The sequence below is a fragment of the Mycteria americana genome, chromosome 2 (genome assembly GCF_035582795.1).
Source record: "Mycteria americana isolate JAX WOST 10 ecotype Jacksonville Zoo and Gardens chromosome 2, USCA_MyAme_1.0, whole genome shotgun sequence".
Taxonomy (NCBI): Eukaryota; Metazoa; Chordata; class Aves; order Ciconiiformes; family Ciconiidae; genus Mycteria; species Mycteria americana.
In genome coordinates, this window is record NC_134366.1 from 108882582 (window position 1) to 108910075 (window position 27494).

Sequence of the window (27494 nt, forward strand, 5' to 3'; positions counted from 1 at the left end):
GAGCTGCAATTTCACAGGGAGCCCTTGCATAAGTACGGTGCCTATTTTGTCAGCGCTGCCTTCTCCCTGCCCTTTGCTCGAGGGCAGGCATCGACACTGAGGATGGTGAGCCCATGGTTACCTTTTATTGTACTGGGTTTAGATAAGATTCTGCAACAGGATTTTATTGCATTAATTATTCTGCATGATTTACACTGCTGAGGTTTGGATAGGATTTTTGAAGAGTAATTGGTATGGGCTCACTTTTCCTCCCACTGAAAGACAGTATAAAAAGCCTGTGAACGATTGAAAGCTCATATTGAGATATTTGGAAAAATCACATCCTGAGAGCCATGTGGGTGTTCAGTGGCACAAGGAAAGCCACTTTCCCATTTCACTGGCCCCTGCCGAGCGTGCACTCTGTGCAGAGCCGCTAAATGACAGAAGAAAGGCCTCTGAATCTTCCGTCGCCCTAGAGCTGGAGAGATGAATAAAGCTGCCGAGCTGTCCTCCGGACTTCTCTCATGCTGCCTCAGTCCAAGTTGTCCCTCTCCAGCTTATCTAACTTCTTCCATCCTGCCTTCTGCCCCGTCAGTTGTCCCCCTGCAACACGGGACTTTTCCCTGGTCTCTGCTGGGGCCACAACGGGAAAAAGCTGGAGGTAGGGATGGGAGCAGGAGCTGCCTTCACTGGTGCCACCGAGAAGAGAAATGTCCTTGCAACAACAGCCTCCCACTGCCATCAGAGAGAAAAACCTGAGCTTTCAGTTCCTAGCTGATAAAGGAGTTATTCTGCAGGCAATAGAAAATGGTTAATGTTCCTTCTAGAAATAAATCAACCCAGACAAGATTTTAAAAGCCTCTCTCCAAATGGGACATTAGTGCCTAACCTGGTTTTGTTTGTTGTGTGAGGAGAGAGGGAGATACCCTTACTGGCTCACTTTTGCAGACTCTCCAACGCAGGTGGCTTTGCAACATCCAGCTTCCGCTGTAACTCCAAAAAATACTCCATGAAGGAAACTTATGGAGACAACCTCTATCTAGCCAGCTAGAGAAAATGTAAGCATTTGGGTGGAGGGAATACCATAGTCCCTAGGCTCTACTTAAGCGCTTTTGAAATGTCACTCTAAATCCCTCTGTTTAGGCCACCAAGGAGCATTAGCTACCCACACGGTCTGTAAGAAGTCTGTAGAAGTGGCATGCCTGGCGTGGTGGGAGAGGACAGTGTTTGGTGGGAAGCATGGGGTGAAGCTCTCAGGGACTCTGCTGCCCTGGGCAGGGCAGCTCTGGCTGAAGGCACTGCACTAGTCTTCACACAAAGATACAGTGTCCTTACCAAAACACACTAAAACGTACTGCCTTTAGCACTCTTTGAACTTCACCTGGATTCTCCTATACATTTCTGAGTTCCTGAAAGCGTTTTTTATTTTTTCCCATTCTCTGTGCATCTCAGAATTACTGTCTTGAGACTAAAAGCCAGTGTTTCAGCCTAGACTTCAGATCCAGATATGTTTTTCCCTCTGTGATGCCTCAGGAAAGCAAACACACGGAGCTTTTGGGAGAAGTTCAGCTCCGTGACCGTGAGGTCCTGACCTCCGTACAAGCTCATTGATAAACACCTATAAATGCTGATCATGGTGGCAGCTTCTGGGACCAGGACAAACCTGGTGGTTCCCAACCCAAGAGGCAGACTTAGGACCCATTTTCCTTTTCACGTAGGCCTAAGACAAGCCACAAGTCTTTTTCAGTGAAATATCTCAAGTCTCATCTCCTTTTCCACAGAATAAATAAATAAGCACGCTAGTGTAGCTGTTCTCGTCTTGGGACTTTGAGTGTCCTGCCTGCCTCGCATCTGCCCTACTTTGTGGGCGCAGCATGTTTTCACGGTTTCAGAAGTCGCAAATAGCCAGGAGGCTGAAGAGCTTTGTGCACCCTTAATGAAACAGGCTAGATTAGAGGTGATGGTTTAGATGTGAAAGGCTTTCTGCTTCATTATCAGTTTTCTGAGCTGGCGGTTTTCAACTCTATCCATTTCTGAACCCTTTACAATATTCCAGCAGTAGTGCAGACCCCGTTAAAACACATTTAACTGCAGAGATAATACTTTCCTTAGTGAAATGCTTAATGAAAAGCAACATCCCCAGTCAATTTGCTTCATTTGCACCCTATCTTTGAGCTTAACATTAAACTTTCGGTGGCTGACCATGTCTACTTACAGCTAACCAGCTCCCCTCTCTGACCTCCTTCACTCAGCTCTACTTTTGCAATACTAAGAGAGAATCTTTGTGTTTTCAAATTGTTTCACCTTTTTCTGCAACAAGTATCCTGCATAAAATTTTCGTATGCAATGTTTTGATTGCCCATACCAGTCAACAGAAAGAAAAGAAAAGTCTGGCTGGAAGAGCTAGGCCGAGCTAATTCTTGTCTAGTGACTTCCACATGAAAGATGGAAAACACACAGGGAAGATGAAATAGTGTTCACTGAATTAGTTCAGGTACCACAGCTAATAAGATAGACCTAATCCTATTATCTGGACAACTGGAGCTCATGCATACCCAATACGTGGCAATCTTGGGCTGCGTTACTTGGGAAAAGCCTGGGGAAATGTTTATTAATTAAACTTTCAAATTTCAAGCATTGATCTGATCTGCTAATTGTGTACATAAGTACACAAAGAGTGACAGAGGGTACCCACCCCATATGACAAAGCGTACATCATGGGAGAAGTAGCTATTTGGAATCGTTATGAGATGGCTTCTAATTTAAGCTTTTGCCTTTACACACCATCTTGATATGTTAAACTTGATGGATTTTTCAGTTTACACTCTTGAAAGCTATATTTACGCTGCCAGGCTGATATGAAACATCTCAATGTGGTTAAGGATAAGGTCTGGCATGTTTAAATAGCACTCAGTTTTACTAAAAGCTTTGTTGCATCCAGCAGTATGCTTTATAAAATGATGCATTTATTTTACTGTCAAGCTACCCGTGTTTGAAAGTGTGTGCACAAATTAATTCACCGACATTTTAATGGCAGCGCACCAGGGAAGTCTTAGTTTTATTTGTTTGAATGTAGTCTATGCACTCTGAGGCAGACAGAGCATAAATAAGACCTGGGTTTGCAAAATAAGAGTTGTTACATCTCGGGTTTTTAAGTGCAAAATCAAAACTGCCATTGGCTTTGAATTCAGCAAAGGAAATATCTCTGCTTTCCCAGTCCGGTGTTGTAAAGAAGGCCACTGAAACACCAGGATATGACAAACACACGCATGCTTTGAAGAACAATATAAGATTATAAATCTGAATTATTTTCCATGACAGAGATAAGGAGAATAGTAAACAACCGAAATAAATAGTTCTGTGATCAGTGGAGTCACTAAAGCCTGCTTTTAAACCTTCTCTGGTTCTGTTCTCTGTGTGTAATAAAGTGTTTTATCCCTCAGGTGGGACACGGGAAGAGTTGGCTCTTGCCTGACCTCCTACTCTCACAAATATATACATTGGGGGCATCTATACCCGACAGCTGTAACTAAAATTGGCCAGTGAGTACAGAAGTTATTGAAGGTGTATAAATACAGGCACGTGCCCAAGCTGCAGGACTGCCTATGGCTCCTTTCCTTAGGGAAGGACGGGGACACAAAGGCTTTTGCAGAGTGACAGGAGGGTCTGGTGGCCAGCAAGTGACCCTCGGGACACAAGCTCAGTGCTCTGCCTGGCCAGACTGCCTGTGCAATCTAGACGAGTCGTTTAGTGCAGGATTTCTAGGAGTGTTTTGGTTCCTAAAAGATGAAGGCATTATCTGCTGGGGTTTTCAAAAGCCTGCAGGCTCCTGAGTTCTGTTAGTTTTGATCTTCAGAAATGAAGTTCGAGCTTAAATGGGATTTTCTGCTTCCCCTGGCTTATGCTACAGCAAGTGCGGTGCAAAACTGGAGGTGACAGCACCGCCGGGATTAAGTCTAGAAGGGACACGGGAGGCAGATTTCTCTCCATTGTGTTCATCAGCTGTGCGGGTCCTCTCTTTATCACACACAGCAAACCAACGAGAGGAATCGCACCCTCCCAAAGCCAGGAGGAAGCTCTCTGGGGATGGCAGGGCTGTCACAGTGGTGGCTGGGGTTAGAGGATGTGATGGTTGCAGTGTCAGTGCATCACTGGAGATGCAGTCTCTTGGGGGTCACGGCATCCTTACGGAGCTGCCTGGGAGGGAGGCCAGCATGGACCACGACCAGGAGAAGGGATGTACAAAGACTGCTCCTTTAGGCAACCAGTCTTTTAGGCTATACTCCACTCCTAATCATATTTCTAGGGCTTTGGGAAATTTGCTCAGTGTGTTAACAAACATGACAAACTCTGTTTAGGCTTTTGTCAATACAACAGAGATTTGTCTTTCCATTATTACACCATTTCTTTGGTGTTCATAAGAGACTTCATTAACACAGATAAGCTAGCTTGGCCAGTAAGGTGTTAAGGGGCTAAATCACCTGGATTTTCTCTGCTCTGACTTTTATTTCCCTACATAAGTACACTGGCACTGGCACTGAGCACAGACAGACAGGCTTTCACAGCCAAAGAAGTGACCACGCTGAGCCTCTAGCATTGTCCTTGCAGAGGGGACAGGCAGCAGCCACAAAAGCATCAGAAATCCCCCCAATGTACAATAAAGGTAATCCACAATGCGTACTCGTGGACACAGACCATCTTCAGGGAGAAGTCAACCTGTTCCCCTTTGCACTGAGAAGACGAGGAGCCCTCAGCTAGTCAGCTGCAGGCTCGCGTGCTCGGGGTACGTAGCTCAGTCCCCAGGAGAACCTTTGCAGAGAAGCACAGCAAAACCCTGACATCGTTACAGCTGGGAGGATTTCTATATTGACTTCTCTGGGGCTAAGATTTCACCCTCAGCCATCTCCATCTACTAACTTTCAAATGCTGTAGTTCATGACCAATGCTTCTTGAATCATTAGTCACTGCACTTACATTATTGCCTCTCTAGAATTTTAGCTTGTGGTGGGCAAAGCTTAGCTGGCTTGGGGGGGGATTATCCTTTACATTTTGCTAAAATATAATAATGCTCAAATTAAAGGACATTTTTATGATCAGCCTGGCATTATCAACATAAGGCAATGCAAAAAGTGAATGTCATGTTGCATGTGCGACTGTTTCAGGAGTATACATAACTTAATTTGCTGAAGTTTGCCTCAGTAATGAGCTTTCCCTGCACATGCCTTGCAAACATTGGGATTACAAACCAGAAGTAGCATGCTGCTATCTGGGAAGCTATGAACTATCAGAGTTTCTATGAACAAGGTAATAACATAAGCCAAGATGGAAAAGCTGAGTGAGAATTTTGTTCTTACAGAAGAAAAAAGGATGACTACTTAATTTCATCAGAAACTCTGTCTTAAGTCTGGTTCATATTAATTTACAATATTTTGCTTAAGTACACAGCCATGTGCATGCACAGGTATGGAAACTGTCACTCGTGGTAAAATGTTGTCAAATGCATGCGTGAGCTGGGTGTTCATGGTCTGAAACTTCACCAGGACCCAGAAGCCTAATAACAGCTTGACCCTGGGGGCTGAGGGGAGGTGGGGAGGGATTGGGAAAGGCTGTTAGTACTGCTGTCATCCTCTACAGCCTCCTTCTCATCACGAAGCAGGAAGGGGGCAAGCTTTCATTTCTCCAGCTTGTGTTACTTCAGGAAGGCAGAATATTCTCACCATGCTCTTAAAAACCTCCGTTTTCAGCTATGCCCACCCTGTCTCCTGGAGCACACATTGCAGGACCCCTGGGGCATCTTCTCATGGCTCGGAGAGGCTCAGAGCAATACGAGGCTTCGCTTCTGCCTCTGAGCACCTGCTCCCTGCCAACAGCTCTTGGTCGATGCCCACGGGAGGACAACAAACCCACAGACTGTTTTCAAGGGTTCAGAACTGCACGTGACTATGTATCTTCTCATGCAAGTGGGTGCACATAAATAAATATTAATACACACTTAATGACTATTAATACCAACATATATATATGTAGGCACGAAAACTAACAAGAACTCTGCCTGCAAAGGGGCTTCCTCAGCACAGGGTTGCTACTTTAATTCCCTCATGAAGAGTCTCGAGAATTCAAATGTTCTTCTTTTGTGACTTTCCCCAGTGGCTTTAGTGCTTTTTAAGATTTGATTTAGCAGACTCACGGGGCTTGTGCAACGCCAACATGTTCACCACCTGTTTTCTTTCCAAGGGTTCATCACTTGTTCATCAAATCCCTGATCTATATCAGTGTTCTCTGAAGACAGGATGTCAAGGTCACAAGGATAACAGAATAGCCTCTTAAGAAATGGCTTCTAAGCAGCCTGATAAAGTGATGTTCCTTTCTGGAGGCAACCAATCTCTTCCAAAAGAAACACCTTCTCCCTCTTCCCAGCTTTTTTTAATGTGGTGTAAGATCATTCATAGCAGCATAAGTAAGCGGCAAGTATTTAGCAAGCCCTGGTCGGTATGATACCTGCTCACACCTCTCACAAGCTAAAGCTGCAAATACCCAGCACAGAATCATAAGTTGTTTTTTTTTCATTTTTTTTTCTCATGCCTGGGCGAGCTTCTTTAAAATGGCAGTTTCTATCTTTTCCCCTTTATCCCTACCTCCAGAAGGCTCTAGGATCCACTCAGTATATCAGTAGCTCCTTAAGATGTGTGCAGCCAGCTGTGGATGTACCGAAAAGAGGGCAGAGATCTGTAAAGTCCTGTGGAGACAGATGGGTTTACAGCTCCTTGGGCCACAGCTTATTTCAACTGCATGTTACTACAGTGGCACTTGAAAGCCCTGAGTAGGACAGACAGGCCACCCTGAGACACCCTGTAGCTGTGTGCAGCAGAAGCAGGTCCTTGTCGCGAAGACCTTGCGCTCCAAGGGAGCAAAAAGGGTGGGAGCAGAGTAATAGGGGAGAGAAATATAAGTATCTCCACTCTGCAGTAAAGGAACTGGAGCTGCTGGTTGCTAGCGATGCAACAGAAAGTGTGTGAAAGCCTCAGGAATGAAAGGTAAGGGCCACTGTCCCCTTGTTTTCCCAGACACTGGTGACGGTGGGACTCTGCACTTTAGCAGCTCCCCACTCCATGTGGAAAAGAGAGAGAAAGCAAAGAGCTCTCATTGCCCTGGGCCTTGACATCACACCTTTGCTCTTGGCTCCTCGAGTCACTTCTCCCTTTTTAATCCAGCACTGCAAAGACGAGACTGAATCTTTCTTCCCTCCTTGTAATTTTGCCTTCCTACTTCAGATAAGTTCCCATGCAATCACTTCGCGCAGCTACTATAGAGATGCTGTCCATGTGGATACTTTGCCGTGACATACAGAATTCATATCCTCTACTTTACTACAGGGTATCACAGGGTAAGATTACATGTGTTGTAATTTCACACCCCGCCTTAGCTCTTGGGATCAGGTGTGTTTGTAAACATCCTTGATCTTCAGTTTATACCAAAGAATCGCAAGGAAAAAAAAAAATTACCTGCCATGTCCTCATTTTCTAATAACCATTAACATCCCTGATTCTTTTGGCATTGCGGCTTTGCAAACTTTTGTCCTCACGAGCCAGATTTGCATTTCAGATCGTAGATTTCCCCAGATATACAAAGCATCCCTTTTCCCAGATCAAATCTTATCCTGTAGCATAGAGACTAAACTGCCTCTCCAAAGATACAAAGCCAATCTATAAAAACCCAAGGGAACAGAAACCAGACCTCCTGGCTGTCAGCCCGGGGCTGCATTGATATCTAGCTGCGTTGGGGCAGCAGAAATCACAGATCTTTCTTGGGAAATTATTGGAAGGGGAAAGAAGTTGGAGGAAATGAACCGTCCAATGTCTACAAGCTTCAGATCGCCTGTTCTCCAGCACCTGATCAGAGATTAGCCACTGGGGATGGAAACCTTAATGAAGCAGCATAAAAGCTATTTGCTACCTGCAAGCTCTACTAGGAAGGGTTTTGTTCTAGCTGTAGTTTATGGGGTTTTATTGTTTTCAGGCTCTACCAGTTGGAAAATAATTTCTGTAGCTTGCATTCCTCTCCCTTCACTGTCCTATAAACATGAAAAAATCTACGCTCTTCTGTAATGGTACAGTTTTTCACTTTGCTCTAAAGGGTCACATTTCTAGGCACAGATGCATCATGCATACATAACATGGTATTGCAAAATATGTGGGCAGCTCCTTGTTTGCTTGCATACCAAGCTGTTCTTTAGGTACAAACACAGATTTTGTGCCAAGAATCAAGGCAGTCCCATCTGAAAATGATTTAGAAAATTGCAATGGTAGATGTCTGCTAGCGGAACTCAAATGATACCCTTGAGAATGACATCAGAAATGAGCATTTTTTTTTTCTTTTATAGTTTTTAGATGGTTAGATATAATAAGCTGCTCTGAAATCCAGGTAACTGATGCTAAACTTACACCAAATATTACTTTGCTGATTGCAGTATAAAAGCTATATTGTGATAAGGCAGGGGAAGAGTGGAAGGTTTCAAACTCCCAGCCTTTCAGAGAAGCAGCAGGGAGCCAGCAAGGCTTGCTGGGCTTTGCAGAGCAGAAGAGCCGGATACCTGCGTGTCTTGGGAGCAAAAGGATTTGCTAGGAGGGAGGGAGGGAAGGAACTGGAGATCTGGCTGAGGCTGAACATACCCTGAAGAAGGATGCACCTCAACTACTTTTTTTTAAATGGCTTTAGGGCTCAGTTTGCTTTGGCATAAAGTCGAGCTATTTTCTCATAATAAACAGTTTAACTCAAAGCAAAAATATATGAAATGCTGTTCACAGCTGATGTCCAGTGTTGTGCAAAGAAACAGCAGCAGCATGTGCTAGCTTTCCACAGGGATCTCTTGGAGAAGATACACCTTTTAAGAGGGCATTTATGACCCTATAGACATTGACCCTGAAGGAGATTTTTAGGCAGTTCTATAATCTAAACAGCATTTACACTATCTTTTCTTACCATGGTATCAGTATATTCTTCCAGCTTTACTTCAGTGACCATCTTGTTGTGCTGCAAAAAGAGATCTCGCAGGAAATCCTGTAGTAAGGAAAGAGACAAAATTTACTCTTTAGAGTAAATTCAAGAAATAACAGTAAGAAATTTCAGCTTTTTTCTCACTTAACAGTGAGAAATTAAGCAGGGTTACATGAATCTAATTTCACATTCCTGATTAGTACTAGTATCTTCAATTTCACATAAAGTTCACAAATTCTTAGTTGAAACATATTTTTTCAAATAAATTAGAAAATAACCAAATTTCCCCAGAGCAGGCATACTGGAATAAGTTATAATTAACCCATAAAGTAAGTAAAAGATAACATAAGTCCTGCAATATTTGCTAACTGATCTCAAATCAAAATATTTGCCGTTCAGCAAAACACTTAAACATCCGCTCATGTCTCTGGTGGGGCTCAGGCTGGAGCCACACACCGAGAGGTCAGTGCAGGGTCTGCAGCCCAGGGACGGACTTCTGTTCCCGGCCAGTTTCCGAACAGGTTTCTGCCTCAATAGCCTGAACTTTAAAAAGAAATCAGTGCTCAGAAAATCTGCAGGCTCGGGAAGAGGTTATGAAGAAATCCCATTAATAAAACACAACGGCTTTGGCTCTGTTTAGCTGGGAGAGGCACACGTGCAAAGCCAAGTTGAGGCATGCTTCGGGCAGCTCCTTGGGTGCTCAGGGGGCACCGAGACAGGTGGGGTCATGCGATGAGGCAAGGAGAAAGCAGGACAGCAAGGGCAACAGCAGAGCATCCTCCCTGATTTGAAGGGGGGCAGGGATAAAACCAGGCTCACTAGAGATAAGCCTGGGAGCAGTACATCAATGTTTGAGGGATGGTGTGCTAGCGAGGTCCTTCGGTCTGCCATCTCAGTGGAGGTAGGGGATGGAGATCCACGTGACAGCAAAGACACAAGGGCTATTGAGGTATTAGAAACCATGGAAGCACCTGAGAACAGTCACGTAGGAATTAGGGCTTCTCCCCCAAAAAAGGTGGCAGGATCAGTAGCCCAACTGAAGTGCATCTACACCAATGCACACAGCATGGGCAACAAACAGGAGGAGCTGGAAGACATTGTGCAGCAGGAAAACTATGATATAGTTGCAATCATGGAAACATGGTGGGATGAGTGCTGCAATGGATGGCTATAAACTCTTCAGAAGGGATGGGCAAGGAAAGAGAGGCGGTGGAGTAGCCCTGTATGTTAGGAAGAGTTTTGACTGTCTAGAGCTTGACAATGGTGATGAAAGGGCCAAGTGTTTATGGGTAAGAGTCAGGGGGAAGGCCAACAAGGCAGATATCATGATGGGAGTCTGTTATAGACAACCCAACCAGGAAGAAGAGACAGATGAACTATTCTATAAGCAGCTGGGAGAAGTCTCACAAGTGCTAGCCCTTGTTCTCGTGGGGGACTTCAGCTTACCAGATGTCTGCTGGAAATACAATACAGTGGAGAGGAAACATTCCAGGAGGTTCCTGGAGTGTGTGGAAGACAACTTCCTGACACAGTCAATGAGTGAGCCAACTAGGGAAGGTGCCCCGCTGGACCTGTTGTTTGCAAACAGAGAAGGACTTGTGGGTGACGTGATGGCTGGAGGCTGTCTTGGGCAGAGTGATCATGAAATGAGTTTGATTCTCGGAGAAGCAAGGAGGGGGGTGAGCAGAACTGCCACCATGGACTTCTGGAGGGCAGACTTTGGCCTGTTTAGGAGCCTGGTTGACAGAGTCCCCTGGGAGGCAGCCCTGAAGGGCAAAGGAGTCCAGGAAGACTGGACATTCTTCAAGAAGGAAATCTTAAAGGCACAGGAGCAGGCCATCCCCATGTGCCGAAAGACGAGCTGGCAGGGAAGAAGGACGGCCTGGCTGAACAGAGAACTTTGGCTGGAACTCGTTTGAAAAAAAAAAAGAGTTTATGACCTTTGGAAGAAGGGGCAGGCAACTCAGGAGGACTACAAGGATGTCATGAGGTTATGCAGGGAGAAAATTAGAAGGGCCAAAGCCCAAATAGAGCTTAATCTGGCTACTGCCGTAAAAGGCAATAAAAAATGTTTCTATAAATACATTAGCAACAAAAGGAGGGCTAAGGAGAATCTCCATCCTTTATTGGATGCAGGGGGAAGCATAGTGACAAAGGATGAGTAAAAAGGCTGAGGTACTTAATGCCTTCTTTGCCTCAGCCTTTACTAGTAAGGCCAGTTGTTCTCCGGGTACCCAGCCCCTGAGATGGAAGACAGGGACAGGGAGCAGAATGAAGCCCCATAAGGCCTGGGGAAGAGTGGCTGGAAAGCTGCCCAGTGGAAAAGGACCTGGGGGTATTGGTAGACAGCCAGCTGAATATGAGCCAGCAGTGTGCTGAGGTGGCCAAGAAGGCCAATGGCATCCTGGCTTGTATCAGAAATAGCATGGCCAGCAGGACTAGGGAAGCGATCGTCCCCCTCTATTCTGCACTGGTGAGGCCGCACCTCAAATAGTGTGTTCAGTTTTGGGCCCACCACTACAAGAGAGACCTTGAGGTGCTGGAGCGTGTCCAGAGAAGGGCAACGAAGCTGGTGAAGGGTCTGGAGCAGAAGTCTGATGAGGAGTGGCTGAGGGAACTGGGGTTGTTTAGTCTGGAGAAAAGGAGGCTGAGGGGAGACCTTATCGCTCTCTACAACTACCTGAAAGGAGGCTGTAGAGAGGTGGGGGTCAGTCTCTTCTCCCAGGTAACAAGTGACAGGACGAGAGGAAATGGCCTCAAGTTGCACCAGGGGAAGTTTAGACTGGATATTAGGAAAAATTTCTTCACTGAAAGGGTTATCAAGCATTGGAAGAGGCTGCCCAGGGAAGTGGTGGAGTCACCATCCCTGGAGGTATTTAAAAGACGTGTAGATGTGGTGCTCAGGGACATGGTTTAGTGGTGGACTTGGCAGTGTTGGGTTTGTGGTCGGCCTTGATGATCTTAAAGGTCTTTTCCAACCTAAATGATTCTATGATTCTGTCCTTCCCAGCAGGGTCCCTGAAGCTGTGACAGAAGGCTGGAGGGTCCCCAGTCCTTAAACTCGCCATGAACAACCTAGAAATGCCATTCGTCAACCTCACCAAAAGGCAGCAAATTGGTAAAGGCAATGGAAATGCTCCCATTGACATGAGTGAGCTGTAGATCAAGCCCAAACAGACTTGTTAGAATAACTTACTTTGAGCTCGCCAGCTGAAATAAATCCACTGCTATCAGCATCGTAACTGCGCCAGATCTGAATGGAGATAGATTGATACAACCACATAAATATTGCAGTTAATCATCTGCTTGGGTGATAGATCATAAAGATTCACATCAGGACGTCCATAATGATCAAGCTGTTGCATTATCCAATATTTAGTTAATTGTAGACAAAATGAAATAAACTTTCCACACTATTGCTTTTACATTTGGATGCTGTACATGTGACGTGCTGCTATCATATATTTGATGCAGACACACTGTCTATAAAAGGAAGAAAAGACTAAGAAACCGCTCTGCATTTCTTACCTAATCTGTACATGTAGCTTCTCTTATTGCCCTGAGTAAAAGTCAAGGCCATACACAACTGGCCATTGATCTGCAGAAGTCCCCCGTTTGGGTGTGAAATAAAATTAACTGCAAGCAGACTTGGAAAAATTGAAATTCTGGGCTAGGATACTTAGGGGCAGAGAGTGGAGGGAGACTGGGCACAGTTAAGGAAAAGTTATGGGTTTGTGCTCCTCAGTTGGCCCAGCTTATGGAGGTTTCCACCCCACACCCTGCCAGGATAATGCGTCAGGGTAAAATGGTATAAACTTCTCTACCTGAACAGGTCAGAATGTGTTTTGCTTCCACAATAACCACATATTGCCCATGCTATGTTCTATGGAGTGTGGAAGTGTATGTATTGAAGAAGCTGTTGGTATGCAAGGGGAAAAAATGTAGAGATACAGACCCGCATGAATTCCACACTGTTGTCCAAAGGTGTTTCCCGTCGGAAAAGCAGCAGAAAGTTCTCATCATCAGGCAGGATCATATTTGCAAGCTGGAAAAAAAAAAGCATTAAAAAAGCCCCAAAACAAACCCAAACCATGAAAGTAAAGATATGAAAAAACTTGGGTGACTGCTGACCCCGTATGGGAAATACAAGTTGAGCATGTTGTTGCCTTGGAAATAAACCCCAAGCCAAGAGATCTGGCTAATGTAGTACTCCATGACTCACGTGCTCCCCACCCAGGCTCTGTCTCCCATATCTCCCAAGTCTGCTCTAGGTCCTAATTCTCCCTCTTTCTGTAAAAGAAATCCTGGGCTGGGTTTGGGGAGAGATACCTCTTGGATTTGCAAGCGTCCATCTGTGGTGACATCGTAGGCAGACATGAATTGCTCCTTCATCCTCTGAACTTTTTCTTCTGTGACGGTGTTCTGCCATGGGGAAAACAACACGCGCGTGAAATATCTCCTCACTCACAGATAACCGCCAGGATCATTGCATCCTTACCATTGGGGGCTAATACTTCTAAAAGCCCACAAACACACCACCTTAGATGAATTTTTGGAAATTAGTGCTATGCATAGCTTTGTAGCAACTAAGCTTTCAGTTGGAAGACCAGTGTTTGGAGACCACAAATGTTTCAGTGACACCTGCTTCTTTAGCCAGCTGTTCCCACTATATCACTGGGATTTGGTTTTGCAGCAGTTTCCATGCTGCTCATTTTCATCGTGTTCTGTTCAGGAAGATGTCCTTATCCTTGAACTACATCCCTGTAGTTCATTAGATCATCAGCCTTGAAAGGTGTCAGTGGAGTTGGATTGTTGCTTATTATTGCCTGTCAACTGGTTCAAGACCTGGCACCAAGCCCTGTCAGTGTTTCTGGGTTAATGGCATGGGATTTCAAGCAATTCACATTCCCTTTGCATCTGCTCAACCTCATAATCAATTTATACATAGCGAGGAGTTTTCAGGCCTTGTCAGGTTTTATGTTTTGACAGGCATTGCTGTGACAGGTGAAATACAATGCTTGGGTTCAACAGGCCTGATTTCTTTTTCTTAGCAGTAACCTTTAGGGTATCTGGTCTGACTGGGCTACACAAAGTACAGTTTCCCCACCCTGGGGACAGGCTTCTGGTCAGATGAGCTTTGTGGATGGGCCGGGAAGCTCACCTAGTTAGCCTCTCCCAAGCAATAGCGAAGTCCAATGTTACCCTCCGCACCGCACGGAGCAGGTCCTGGCTCCTCTCCCAGTCCCATGGGAGATGGCCCCCTCTGGGAGGGGAGGAAGGGAGGAGGATAACCCAGACTGGCTCTTGGCATACTTTTGTAGCATTTTTTGCAAGAGAATAAATTAAGTTCTTCCCTACCCCTGAAGAAAAACACTTCAAAGGTTTTATCATCTCCACGTCCAGGCGGAGTTAGGACTGTAGCTGTGTCTTTCTGGGTCTTCTAACTCAGCTTCTCGTCCTTTCAGCTACTATTGCAGGCTCATGAGGTTGTACAATCCCTTTCTTACTACTGTGACACAAGAACAAGACCTTGAGTGACTTTCTCCAAGTTACTCAGTGCATACATCAATGCAGCCTGCCTGGCTGTTCAGAAGCTAAGCAAATATAAATCTCCTAGGAAAGGACACTCTCTGTTGCCCTGTCCTGGCAGAGTGAACAGCGGGTGTGCAGGCTCTGCCTGATGCCCTGATTGTAGCATGTCCAGGCCTCAGATTATTCACTGCCTTATGTGCTCCTTTAGGCCCTGATTCTGCAAAGCGTGAGCTGGAGCAGCAATTGTGCTGCTCTGCAAAAAGTTGCATGGGGTGGAAGATCTTTCTGTAAGGTTTGTCACCTCTGAGCAAAGTAACATGGCTGGGCTGCACACACAGCAACTGCAGCTCATGTTCTCACTTCGGATAGGTATTTGAAACCACCACACTGGAAACTGAACATGCCTTACACCCCAAAACTTCCTTGGCCATACCCACATTCAGTAGTAGCCAGGTGACGACAGCATCTTCCAGCTGCTCTCAGGCGGTACTGCTCCACAGCCTTTGCTCAGCAGCAGCTGCCACAGTCAGTGACAGAGATGTCGAGACACACAGGGATGTCACAGACGAGGTAATCAAAAAGAAAATGAAGTATCTTCTGCTTAGGCTCGTTAAGCTAAGGTCTATCTTTGCACCCACTTTGTCACCAGCTTTCCCCACGTTTAGGTGTGACTGGTGTTTGCAGCCGTAATTTGCTGCTAGTGATAACAGAAAAAAGGTATCTATAGGTACATGGATACACAGATAGTATGACTGATCATTTATGATATAGTTTAATTTTCCTTCACCTTACTTCAGAGCAGACTCGGAGCTCATGAGCACTTATCTGCACAAAGTCATTATGGGCTTATACAGAAATCTTTAATAGCAGTGTCAGTGCAGAGGATCCTACATCGAAATCAGGGGAGAAAGAGTTAATTGGCTTTGGATTATAAATGTCACATCAAAATAACCAAGAGGTGGCTGTACTTAGAACAAGTGAAACTCCTTCACCAAGACTGATACAGGACTAGGATGTGCCAGCCGATGGAAAATTTGGGAATCTGGGAGGAGGAATGGGAGGATAGGGGCACCCACGATGCTCTTGGTAGGGCAGATGGGGCACAGCCCCCGGGGGCATCCTTGGGGCACAGCGCCGAGGGCTGGCAACTCCCAGTTAAGAGGCAAGATCACTGTCCCAGCAGTGATCTTGCAGGGACGTGCCCGAGGTGGCGGTCCCCCTCCCAGGGCCTGCCTGGTGGTGGCCCTGAGAGGTCCCAGGGCATGGCTGCAGGATGCTCCACCTCCATGGTGGTGGCCGGCGAGCCCTGTGGGCTGCGTGGCCGGGTGCCCGCACCACTGCCCCACCTGCGTGCGGGCGTCGGGGGCACAGCACGCCACTGACGATGCACATACAGTTTTCTTTCCCCTCGGCATTATAGCTCGCCCTCATGCTATTTAAGTTGTCTTCTGATGGCACCTTGACTCTTTGAGACACCTCCCTGGCGTTAGGCAAGCCTATCAGTTGCCGACTTCAATAGGCTTGCAAAGTACTTTGGAATTATCCTCCTCCGTGCCCAGTAGGAAAAGTTATTTCTGAAACGGTAATCATAGCTGATATTTGAAAAGTGCGCTGTGGAGTTCAGACTAGTCATTTGTTAAGAAAGCTGATTGCTCAACTTCGTGTCAGCTATTAACCACCACTCATTGAGCTTTGTGTGGCAGCAACACTGTTATCTGCATAAAAATAGAACTGCCTCCTTTTTTTTTTTTTTATTTTTAACTGATTTAAACTATGGGATACATCAGGTAAGTACCCAAAATACTTACAAAATTTACATAGCTCCAACAGCTTTTAGTCCAAGGGGTTACACTACAGTGGATTTTTCAAATTGGACAATCTCTCTCTGTTCATAAATATTCTACTTATGAAACACAAGTGGTAATGGATCTACTAAAACCCAACCTTTACTCCCAAAGAGTAAAAGTGAAGTAAAAGATATTGGACAAACTGGCTTTCCCAAGATGCACGCTCAAAGCAAAATTATTTGTACATTACAATTTTTTACACTGAGAATGATACATCTTGGTTTACGACCATTAGGTTTCAAAGGTGACCTTTATGTTTGCCAAAAAAACCCCAATCCCAGAAGATAAAAAAAAAAAAAAGATCAAATAAGTCATGCCACTTCCAAGCAGAAACCAAGGCTGGGAGACCTGGTCTCCGAGATCGACCTATTGGTGGTGCAGACCTGCTTGCTCTGATTGCCTTTCCGTTCCAAAAACATTTAAAAGGTTGGAAAAAACCTTGCACATAATCTGCATTATTCGTTCCCCTTGTCCAACCAAGGCCGCGAACTGCAGACTCCTTCTGTATTTGCTGACTCTGTGATCTGATTTTGGAGGTCTGCAGCCTGAGGTGGGGCAGCCCGGGCAGGCTGCAGGGCAAAGCCCGGACAGTGGGGCAGATGGCTGGAGCTGCCGATCCCTCCCTGAAGGCTTAGGGAGCAAGTTCAATTCTCTGGCTTGTTTAGATTTTGTTCATGTAGGGTTTTGCCTCCAAATCAGGCCTGTGGCATTGCTACAGTGAGGCAGCGACACTGGGAAGCTTGTGAGTGGTTCAGCAGGAACCTCACGCCTAGACAAGAGCATGCTCCAAAAACAGAGGGAGAAAACTATTCAGACAAAAGTATTGTCTATGTAATATTCCAGGACTTACGGAGCCGAGGTAGGATTTTACTAGCCAAACCTGTTGTCCTTGTTCTTATTTGTACTGGTGCAATGTCCTGGGAGCCCTAGGAGGGGGCACCCCAGCTGGGACTCCAAGCTCTGCTCAGAAGAACGGAGATGGACAGAGACAAATAGCAAGCAAAGCCAGTCAGCGGGGAAATAAAGAGAGACAATATGGAGACTATTAAAACTTTTAAAAGCCTTGTAGATATAGCAACCAATTACAGTCATGTAAGAATATTAAGCAGATTTTTTTTCAATAGTATTGGTGGTTTGTACAGACAAGACTCAGGTATCCCTAAAAGGGACAAAAGAAATATTGGCAGGTAAGAAATTACAGTTGAGGGAGTCTCTGCAGGCACGGCCTGGGCAGGGATCCAGCAACCAGCCGGCGGTGCGAGAGGGCATTTCTCACCCAGTGCTGGGGACGGGGCCGAGCTGGGATGGCGGGGCAATGAGGGCTGCACAGGGCTACTGGCCGGGCCGGGGGCTACAGGGGCCTCTTTGCAGCCTCGGCCACCCTGAGATGAGCTTGCTGGCCAAAGGTAAAAGCTTGGCAGCTCACTGGTCAAGAGGCCTGATTTTTTATTCTCTGCCTTTGGGCTCTTACAAATGTTTCCTTGCCTCCCAGATCGGGGCAGGACCTATGATAGAGGGAGAAAGATCTGGAGCAGAAGAGGAAGAAGGGGAGACCTCAAGGCAGGCACACACAGGGACGAATGGCATTGACACCGAAACACAGCTGCTGCGCCGAGTGCTATGGCCACCGGCTTCCCCGGGAAGTTTTCTTTTCCTTCCTTCCCTTTAATTATTAACTTGCTGTTCAACTACAGATTGCACCTAAAAAACCAAACACACTCTGCTTTCAAATGCTTCAGGCTCACGCTCCATTTATTCAAGCTCTATGAATTATAGGGGGAGTAATAAAAAAAAAAATACACCACCTTTCTGCTCTGGAAAGCAACTGTACAAATAGCATGATACCCTCTTGTCTCTATGAGCTGGGACAGGGGGAAATGGCTTTGCAGCAAGAAAACAGCTGTAGTTGAGCACAGCTTTTTTCATCAGAGCTAATTCTGTTGCCTGTCTCAAGCAGCAGACCCCTCCCCAGTTTCAAAGGTTTGCAAAGCATTCTCAAGTGTTCCCTGCTTGGGCTAAAATTTTGCAGACTCGTTAGCAGCTAGATAAAATTTCCCTCTTGTGAACGTTTAAGTGAATGCTGTTGCATCCTTTCTGGTAGGTGTCTGTATGGGGAGGTCTTTCTTGTCATTCCTTGTTTTCCCTGCTGCATGCACCTCCCTGAGTTTCTGGAGGAGAATTTAATCAAGAGGTAATAGCCCTAATTGACAGAGGAGCACAATTTCCCCTGAACTGCTGCCTGCTTAAGGCGGAAACAGCTATAGAGATGCTCACGTTTAGCATCAGTCAACACTGTAATGAAGAGGATTCCCTGCCACAGTCTGGAAAACACACCTGAACTAGGACCTGCCTCCAATTTTGCCCAGGGTTGGGCTGAGGAAGAGTACGGTTGCTGGGAGAGCAAGTGCTTGGCAAGAAAAGGTCCTGCAGCAGAAGTAAACCCCTCGCAATGTCTTTCTGATGCTCATTTAAGGGGAAAAAACCCCAACCCTCTGCTAATTTCCATGAAATATGATCTTCATTGGACTATAATGATGATGGGAGCTAGCCTGGAATGGAGAGATGCTTTAACCCCTTTTAGGGTTGCTTCATTTGAGTTGTAAAGCTTCAGCTGCCCTGGTCCCTCATAGGTTGGATGCTGGGTGGTTTCCAAGAGCTGCTGCATGTTCTCACAGTCCAGTCAAGGAAGAAATCCTTCCTACGTACCAGGAGGAGAAGGCCATGTCATTTTTGCCCTTACAAAAGCACACAGTTTAAAATATTGCTGTGGCTTTGTTCATACATTTCTCAGGGTTAAGGAGTAAATTTCTTACTATGGATGCTCTTCCACAGAGTTTTGCAGAGAAAAGCTTCTATGCTTCAAGTTGCCATAACAAATGAATTTTCTGCTTTCTCCTTTCCATGTCCAGTCTTCATCTTCCCTTCTGCAAAAACCTTTTAGATGTATTTAGCATCACAAAGGTAATCTGGTTTTTAATACTGTTTCTAATAATGGAAAGGGCATGCTCGCTTTTTTTTTAAATCTCCACAGCATTTAACTTCTTTGTCGTGGTTGGTTATGACTCTTTGGAAACCTGGCTGTAATCTGTCTTCTTTGTTAACCCATTCCTTTTATATTGTTGCACTCTTTGCCTCATGCTGTCAAATTAAATTTTTGCTCCTTAAGGGATCCATGTGCTTGACAGCAGCTTGCCTTGATGAAAACACAACTGTGAGTCATTTGTTTTGGGGAGTAAAAAGCGAATGTGTGGAGCACTATGGAGCCTTTCCTACTTGATGAAAGGGGACGTCTCATTTAATTCTTGCTGATCAAGACAGTCTTGTCATAAATGGATTTTTTTTTCCTTTTTGACATGATTTTTGGAAGCAAGCCACTATATTGATAAGGGTATAAAAAGCAAGAAGAAACTAAATATAAGTGACTATTATAGCCTATTTCTTGAAAAAAGAAGAGGCTTCACTGAAAATGCTGGCGTGAGCACATGTTTCTCCTAACAATGTTTCAGCCAAATTTGATAGAAGGGTAAAGGGTCCCAGAGATATCAAGTTCTTACAACATCTATGAAAATAAATTATGTCTGCCAAGAAGGCTAGTTGGAAAACAAACTCCACAAATATTACCATGCCAAAAGCCACACAGTACAGACAGGAGGCCAGCAGAGACCAGATGGGACATCAGTAATGTACACTTTGACCTTACAAGAAGAACCTTTTTTTGGCCAAACATTTCTTCTTTAAATCCCATAGCATTAAAAAAATGAATCATATGAATGACTTCACTTCATCCATGCAGTTGTACATTGGATTGCCTGCATTAGTGTGGGATTTCACCCTGCAGCTCCTGGGGTACCTTCTCATTTGGGCCAGTCTTGCTTACTTAACTGCAGTGCCATCACTTGATAATTTGGCCCTGTGTTTTGGTTAGGATTTACTGTAATCCTGCATGCTACATTAGATGAGCACTTACCCTGTCATACTGCGTTGTGTTTTGGTTCTTTTTTTAGCTCTCATCAGCACGTATGTGTGAAATATTTGTTCACGTAGAAGACACCACATCCAACAAAGGCTATTGCAGCCTTCCCTGTGCCATCACGGTTTTCTGGTTAGGCTTTGGACAGGTTCTTCTTTCTGCCCTTTCCGCTAGGCTGAAAGTTTTTTGACATGCCTTTGGGCAATGAGAACACATCGTGTCTGTTTTTTCCCATAGGCATGTTGAGTTTGAATTTAGAGATACTTCCAGGCTCTTGCAGTGCCCTGCCTTAATGTGCAGGAACAAGAACAGGAACTGGTCAGGCTAACCAAGGCTGACAAAAGCCACACCTAAAGAAATAACTGTATTTGGCAATAATCAGAATCATAGAATGGTTTGGGTTGGAAGGGACCTTGAATGATCATTTAATTCCATCCCCCTCTGCCATAAGCAGGGACATCTTCCACTAGATCAGGTTGCTCAAAGCCCCGGCCAACCTGGCCTTGAACATTTCCAGGGATGGGGCATCCACAACTTCTCTGGGCAACCTGTTCCAGTGTCTCACCGCCCTCACCATAACGAGTTTCTTCCTTATGTCTAAATAATCAGGATCGACTCAGGGTTTAGATTTCTGAATTAGTCTGGAGGAGGATGCAAGATGAATGCTTTCTGCTAGGGGTCTTCTTGCTGTTGACCTGCTGGTCACCAGAGACCTGGTCTGTGATCCTGAGTCTCTTGGGGTGGTGAAACATAGGTGAAGTCTGCTTCAGGTGGCTTTGAGGCTGGCTGATATTTTAGCTATTAAACTTTGTTTGAATGACTACCTGCTGCATTCCTGACCATACTAAGTTAAACACATAATTTAGATAGACAATACATTGTGCAAGGCAAGGATGAAGTGCAAGAATAGCTGGAGGCTCCTCATCTTCTTTGGAAGTAAAAGGCAAAGACAAATCTTTTATGGCTGTTCAGGGTGAGCTCCTGAAGATTACCTTCAGTCCCTTCCAGTCATAACTATCCAGGTGGTTTGGGGGCAGGGGGATTATAACAAGGCCAATACCTGTCTTGCCTGATCAAATTTACACTTCAAAAATTTTTACACTTGGTCTTTTACACACACACTTAGAGTTAGTGAGGGAAACTGACTTTTATCTGAAAGTCTTCTGTCTAATTTTAGTATAAGTTACGCAAAGTGAAATACCATTCTGTGAAAACTCTGCAAGCATAATGGCAATGACATCATTGGTTTTATGGAAACTTTCAGTAATCCAAACCCAAAATTTATAGCCATTCATCTAGAAAACTTTTCTTGTCTAATTATTACGAGAATATACATAGAGCTTCATTAAAACTGTAGCAAAGAGCAAGCAAGGAAGATCCTAGATGATCTCTATACAGAAAGAAAGATGTACAGCAATGTAAGAGAGAAAGGCAGGGGCTGTAGTTCCTGTTCCAATAAAATTACTTCTTCAGTGCTGAAAGAAACTGTCCTTTTCACTAAGTTTTCACCTCAGTATAAAAACTTAGAAAATGCATGGAAAGGTGTCCATAATGTAGAAGAAAGAGGTTTATGAGTGAGCAGAAGAGAGCACAGGCAGCTCACAGCAGCCATGCAGCAGCAGGTTGGAAGCTGGAGGCTCAAATGGTTAGAGAGAAAGTCATAGGAGTAATAGCGGCCGCAGATGGATCATGCCAGCAGTTCACAAACCTGTGCTGGTTTGTGGCTGAATTGTCCTCGATTCTGCTTCATATCCCCCAAACAAACCAAACCACAGAAGCCCCTCCAGCTGATGGAGAATTTATATAAACTTTAGTGTCATAAATCCCCCGTGTTTCACTGAAGCCTTATGCATATGTAACACAAACCTGGAAATCAAAGGCCTTTTCTTAGAAATAGAATAGAATGGAATGGAATGGAATGGAATGGAATAGAATAGAATAGAATAGAATAGAATAGAATAGAATAGAATAGAATAGAATAGAATAGAAATAGAATATTTTGGTTGGAAGGGACCTACAACAATCATCTAGTCCAACTGCCTGACCACTTCAGGGCTGACCAAAAGTTAACATATGTTATTAAGGGCATTGTCCAAATGCTTCCAGCAATCGCCCATTGCTGGAGGAGGAGAGACAGAAAGCAGCATCTGAGATTTGGGTCGGTTTATTCTAGGTCTACCTTTGTTGCAAAGTTTCTTCCCCCTCCCCCCTAAATTGTTGATGGTTCAATAAAAGATGATTAATTAGCCTCCCTCACTGGATGGTATTTCAAGATTCCTTCCTCGCTCGGAGCCGTCAGGAAGAGCTGTGCCTCTCAGCTTCCCGACAGGCTCCCTTTTGCATTGTTTTCCCAGCTGCTCCCATCCCCTGGCATTTAGTGTCAGCTGGGGATGCTGCAGAGTAGCTGGGAAGAAAAACAGAGCTGAAGGACTACAGTGGTCATTAAGAAAAATAACAGCTTAGAGAGAGCAGGCTGAAAAAATATAATTATGAAGCCGTTCACTATTCAAGCAGAGACAACTTCCAGTGCTGATAACATTATTTATCACTTGTAGAGCACTTCAGATACAGTCACTAATTAATCCTTGTGCCACATCTGGAAGTTATGCCAGTGTATTACTGTCTCCCCCTTTTACTGTGCAAGGAAACAGAGATGTTAAGAGCCCAAAGAAGTAGTAAAGGTCAAAACGAGCAGTAAAGCAGAGATGCTCAGTCCCAGCTCACTGCTCGTATCACAAAGGACACTTTCTTTCTGTAGGATGGTGAAAACCAGTGCAAAGGGGATCCTTTACCCCTCCCACTATAACCACAAGCCTGTACAATGTAAATCATGTGAAAAAGAGAAAAATGGCTCAATGTTGCTAGACAAACTCATTGTGCAAAGGTCGTAGAGACCTTTGTTAAATCCAGTGCTCCAGGCAATCCCCATACCTAGGGGAGCGAGGCAGGGGACTGCTCTCGGTCTCCCAGGACAAAGCTCCCCTTGGGGTTTTTGCCGCCAAGGCAGACTGCTCTGCCTGCTGCCCGCTGGACAGGACACCGTTTTGTCCCTACACAACTGTGAGAACTGAAACCAGACTGCTGGCAAAGGGGAACAAGGCAACACGTCATCTTATCACTCAGGGTAATACTGCTTGAGCGGAAATACTGCCAAAAATAGGTAGGAAAACCAGGAGAGAAAACCAAAAGCACTTGAGAGCCTGTTTGAGCACGCTGGCAGTTAGTGAGCACTGTCTTCCAGAATGAGCCTATTTCTTCTGTTTAATAGGGAGAGAGGGAGTTGGTTCTTTCTTCATTCAATTTGTGTTAAGCTTTTTCTTTTAATGGAAAAACCTAGACAGCAGAAGCAAAGGAGATGCAAGCTAGATGAGGGTGCTGGTTTAAGCTGGAGTCATCTGAGCATGACTTTTGGCAATCAGTGAACCTCTTCTTGATTTCTTGAAGCAGAATAGTTTGTTGCTAGAGCCCCCTCATTTTGCATGTGCTGTTTGCTGATACCTAACACAGTATAATAGAGTTCACATCGATAATCAGCAAGACCACAAAAGCTGCTGTAACATGCCGGGTTTGCAACCCAGCTGGTGTGATGCTGTCTCCAAAATCTCACGTGAGGGATGTGCAAGGGCAGCTATGGGCTAGAGTGGGGCTGGAAGCTTCCTCTTGACCTCTCATCATTAGGCAGCTGCCTGCAGTGTGAGATCCCCGGCTAAACCTCGGTTTTATCACCAGCTACAGCTCACGCTAGAGAGCCCCACTTGGAGGTCCCTTGCTTCAGCGACCTGCCGCAGCATTGAGCTCTGCGGCCTCATGTTAAGCCTCTCCTTCAACATCTCGCGTTTGCTGTCACTGGGTTCGTTTGAGCGTGCTTTGTGCTGGTGTTTCAATACCCCAAGATTAGCAGCTCCCAGTTTCACCTTCTGTTCCTAGGTAAATGATTATGAGCTTTTCAATTTCTCTTCCAATCAGTTTTTCTGTGTCCCTAATGATTCTTAGCGCTTATTTTTGAATCTTTTTTTATTTGCTTTGAAGTCTTTTTACGTGCCTATCTGTTCATCTACCCATCCATGCTCTAGAAAGACATTCTGCATAAACTGCCAGTATTTCAATCCAAATTTACTTGCAAATTGAACAAAAACATGCTTGAAAAATTATTCACAGCTCCTATTTTTTTATTGTAGCCCCAAAGATCCAAGAATCCTAATTGGCTTGTAAGTATAATTGTGATTTTACACTTGATACTCATGAATTTATGCCTTTTATCAGCTACCTTCTCCCTTTTTGTTAATTACTTTTTGCTTAAAGGAATTGTTTCATCTCTGGTTTTTGGCACACTCTCTCCTTCCATTTGGAAGATGCTTACTCCTTTTCTCTTCCTAGATGGGCACACACTGTATAGCGAAAATATTAAGCCCGTTATCAGAATATATTCTTTACGTACTTCTGAGCAGCTGACCTGAGTGGCAGGATTTCTCCTTCACTGCTGGTGACAGTCAAAGGCAACGTATGGCCTGGAGCTGAGGAAACCAGCCCCTGTAAATTGTTGTGCAACTTCTGGTAGAACTGAGATGCAGGAGTGAGAGAAGGGAAATGCTGCCAAAAATAGGAAAGGAAACCAGGGGAGAAACCCAGAAACGCTTGGGAGCCAGGTCTTGACCTTTCGAGCAACAGAGTTGACTCCTGTTTGGCTTCTAGCCATTTTTGGCAATACAGACGTACATCTTCCTCCTAAGCACCATTTAAAATTGATGACAGGATATTTGTTAAAAATTGACCTTGGACAGAAACCTATCATATTAACGAAACTAATCAGCACTCGCTTGCATAAACCATCACCATTGTCCTCCCCCTCCCCCTGCCCGACTGTGTGCCGGTGCTTTTTCATTTAAGGGCAGTAAATGGCTTCCTCTCCACGCTTCCAGCCAGCCCCTTCAGCTGGTGCCAACCACAGTCTCACGGTGACAGCAGCTGTTGGGCTCAAAACAAGCGATTGAACTTCTCAGGTGATTGCACTTGTTGTCATACCTGCTTAAAGGCCACCTTGTTGCCAGGAGAAAATCTCTTTACCTCGGGGATTGCTAAGGGAGCTAGCAACCAGAGGACAACAAATACAAATCATCTCTGAACATAATGACCTTTTTACTTGGACTTGATGCACAGCTAACGCGGCGCAGGACTTACTTCTGGTCCCAGTTTCTCCAGGAGATGATGAAAAAAATTGTCAAGCTCCTTCCCTTCTATGTAACCATTGTCTAAATAAAAGTCAAACATATTAATGGTCAGGCGGTACTGCCTGAGCTCTGGGAACCAGGTCGTGTGCAGGGGGCTCAAGGCTGCATGGTAGGGGTCCCAGCTGGGGGCCCTGCCTGCCCACTCAGGGGGTTTCCTATTCAATTTGATCAGTTCACGTCGATGTGGGTGCTGGGCACAGCGTTGTGGGGTTCCCTTCGGAGATTTCCTTACAGAAAATTCAGGGGCAAAAAACCTCAAAACCCAACAGATTGGGACCACAACAGGGAATAGCTGAAGGAACGGGGAGGTGATGAAAAGGCAAAAATTTTGGGTTGAAAAGGGGGATTTTAGACCTGATACTAGGGCATGAAGAGGAGGAAGAGGGGGGCTCTGAAACACCTGCAGGACCCCGTGGGGGACAAGCTTGGATGCGCTGGCAGGCACCCACTCATGCAGGCACCCGTCTGGGCACCCACAGACACTGCGCCCACCTGCATGCGCACCCAGACGGGCACCCACCCAAACGGTCACCCTCACCCTCACGGGGCACCCACCCGCGTGGGCAAACTACGTGGCACCCACCCAGCTGGGCACCCGTCCGCCCCAGCACCCCCGCACACACCACTCACCCGCCTGGGCGCCCTCTAAACGGCACCCCCCCACCCCCAGGCGGGCACCCACCCGCCCAGCGGACACCCCCGCCTGGGCCCCCCACGCGTGTCCCGTTCCCCTCCCCGCCGGCCCCACTTGCCGTCGGCGTCGAAGCGCCGCCAGGCGCCGAGGAAGGCGGCGGCGTCCAGGCGCCCCGCCGCGCCGCTCTCCATGGTGCTGCCGCCGGCGCCCGCCCGCGCAGCCCCGCGCAGCCCCCGCGCAGCCCCCGCGCAGCCCCGCGGAGGCTCTGCCCGCGGCCGCCGGCGGCCCCGGCTTTCTTTGAGGGCGGCGGCCCCGCCCCGGGGGCGGCCCCGCGGGGGGCGCGGGGGGGGGGGGGAGAGGGGAAGCCCTCCCCCCCCCCCCCCCCCCCACGCGTGCGGCACGGCCCCGCGGGGCCCGTCCCACGGAGCAGCCCGTGTCGGGGGCCTGTCCCCCGGAGCAGCCCACGGGCAAGGCCCGTCTCGAAATCGGGGTGTGCTCGGGCACAGGTTCCGGCAGGACGGATCTCAGCCCTCCCGGGGAGGAGGGAGAAACACCCGACCCGCAGCCGGCGCTCCGGAAGGGCCGTGCGCCCCTTGCAGACAACCTTCGAAGTTTCAAAACTCCCCGAACGACGGCAGAAGTGCTTGAGGGAAAGGTGAGGCTTCAGAGGAGAAGTGGTGTTTGGGGGCGGGGGGGAAAGTTTGCTAAAACGTGTAACTCTCCTCCTCGGTTTAAGAAAACGAAGCAGCAGCAGCAGGCAGGGGTCTCTCACCTTCTCATCCCTCCCAGCCGTCAGGAGGGTTTCCCTCGCAGGAATGAAGAGCCACAGAATGAGGACGGATGGAAAGCTACACCCTCTTCCTCCTGTAATCCTAATCAAAAGAAGAAACCTTGGGGTTAGAGGTCTCAGCACTGATAGAGAAGGGCTGATATTTATTTATATTCTTGATGGTCCTGCTTGGGACTACATGTGATTTGAATGTCACCTGTATATTCACCTGCAGTGATTTCAAGTACCTGGGACTGGGCTCTGTGTCTTTGGGTGTGCTCCCAGAATAGTTTCTAACAACTTTATTATCTCCTTTGAGATCCCTTACAGATAGTTTTTTCCAGGTTGCTTTTGATTCAATATATATATTTCGATTTTATGCAAATTCTGATTGCTCTAGAGAGGCTCTCAGAAGCAGAGCAGAAAAGGCTTTTGAAAGTATTTGAAGTTTGCCCTGAGCAAGCTCCTATTTCATCTGAGAAAAAAAAAAACAAACCCTGAAGAGCTAAAAGTTGCATTTTACTCAGGAAATACCAGGTCT

The 27494-nt window shown here is 46.1% G+C and overlaps 1 protein-coding gene across 1 annotated transcript in view; it reads right to left on the reverse strand.

Moving 5' to 3' along the window:
• SCGN (secretagogin, EF-hand calcium binding protein) overlaps positions 1–26375 on the reverse strand; it is a 31803-nt gene extending 5428 nt beyond the window's left edge. Inside the window, exons 1-6 of the mRNA XM_075494257.1 lie at positions 26303–26375; positions 25501–25571; positions 13303–13395; positions 12929–13018; positions 12170–12226; positions 8959–9036 (exon numbers count right to left, since the gene is read on the reverse strand). Coding sequence (XP_075350372.1) covers positions 8959–9036; positions 12170–12226; positions 12929–13018; positions 13303–13395; positions 25501–25571; positions 26303–26375 — 462 coding nt within the window. The remainder of the gene's footprint in view (positions 1–8958; positions 9037–12169; positions 12227–12928; positions 13019–13302; positions 13396–25500; positions 25572–26302) is intronic.
• Positions 26376–27494: the final 1119 nt, after the last annotated feature.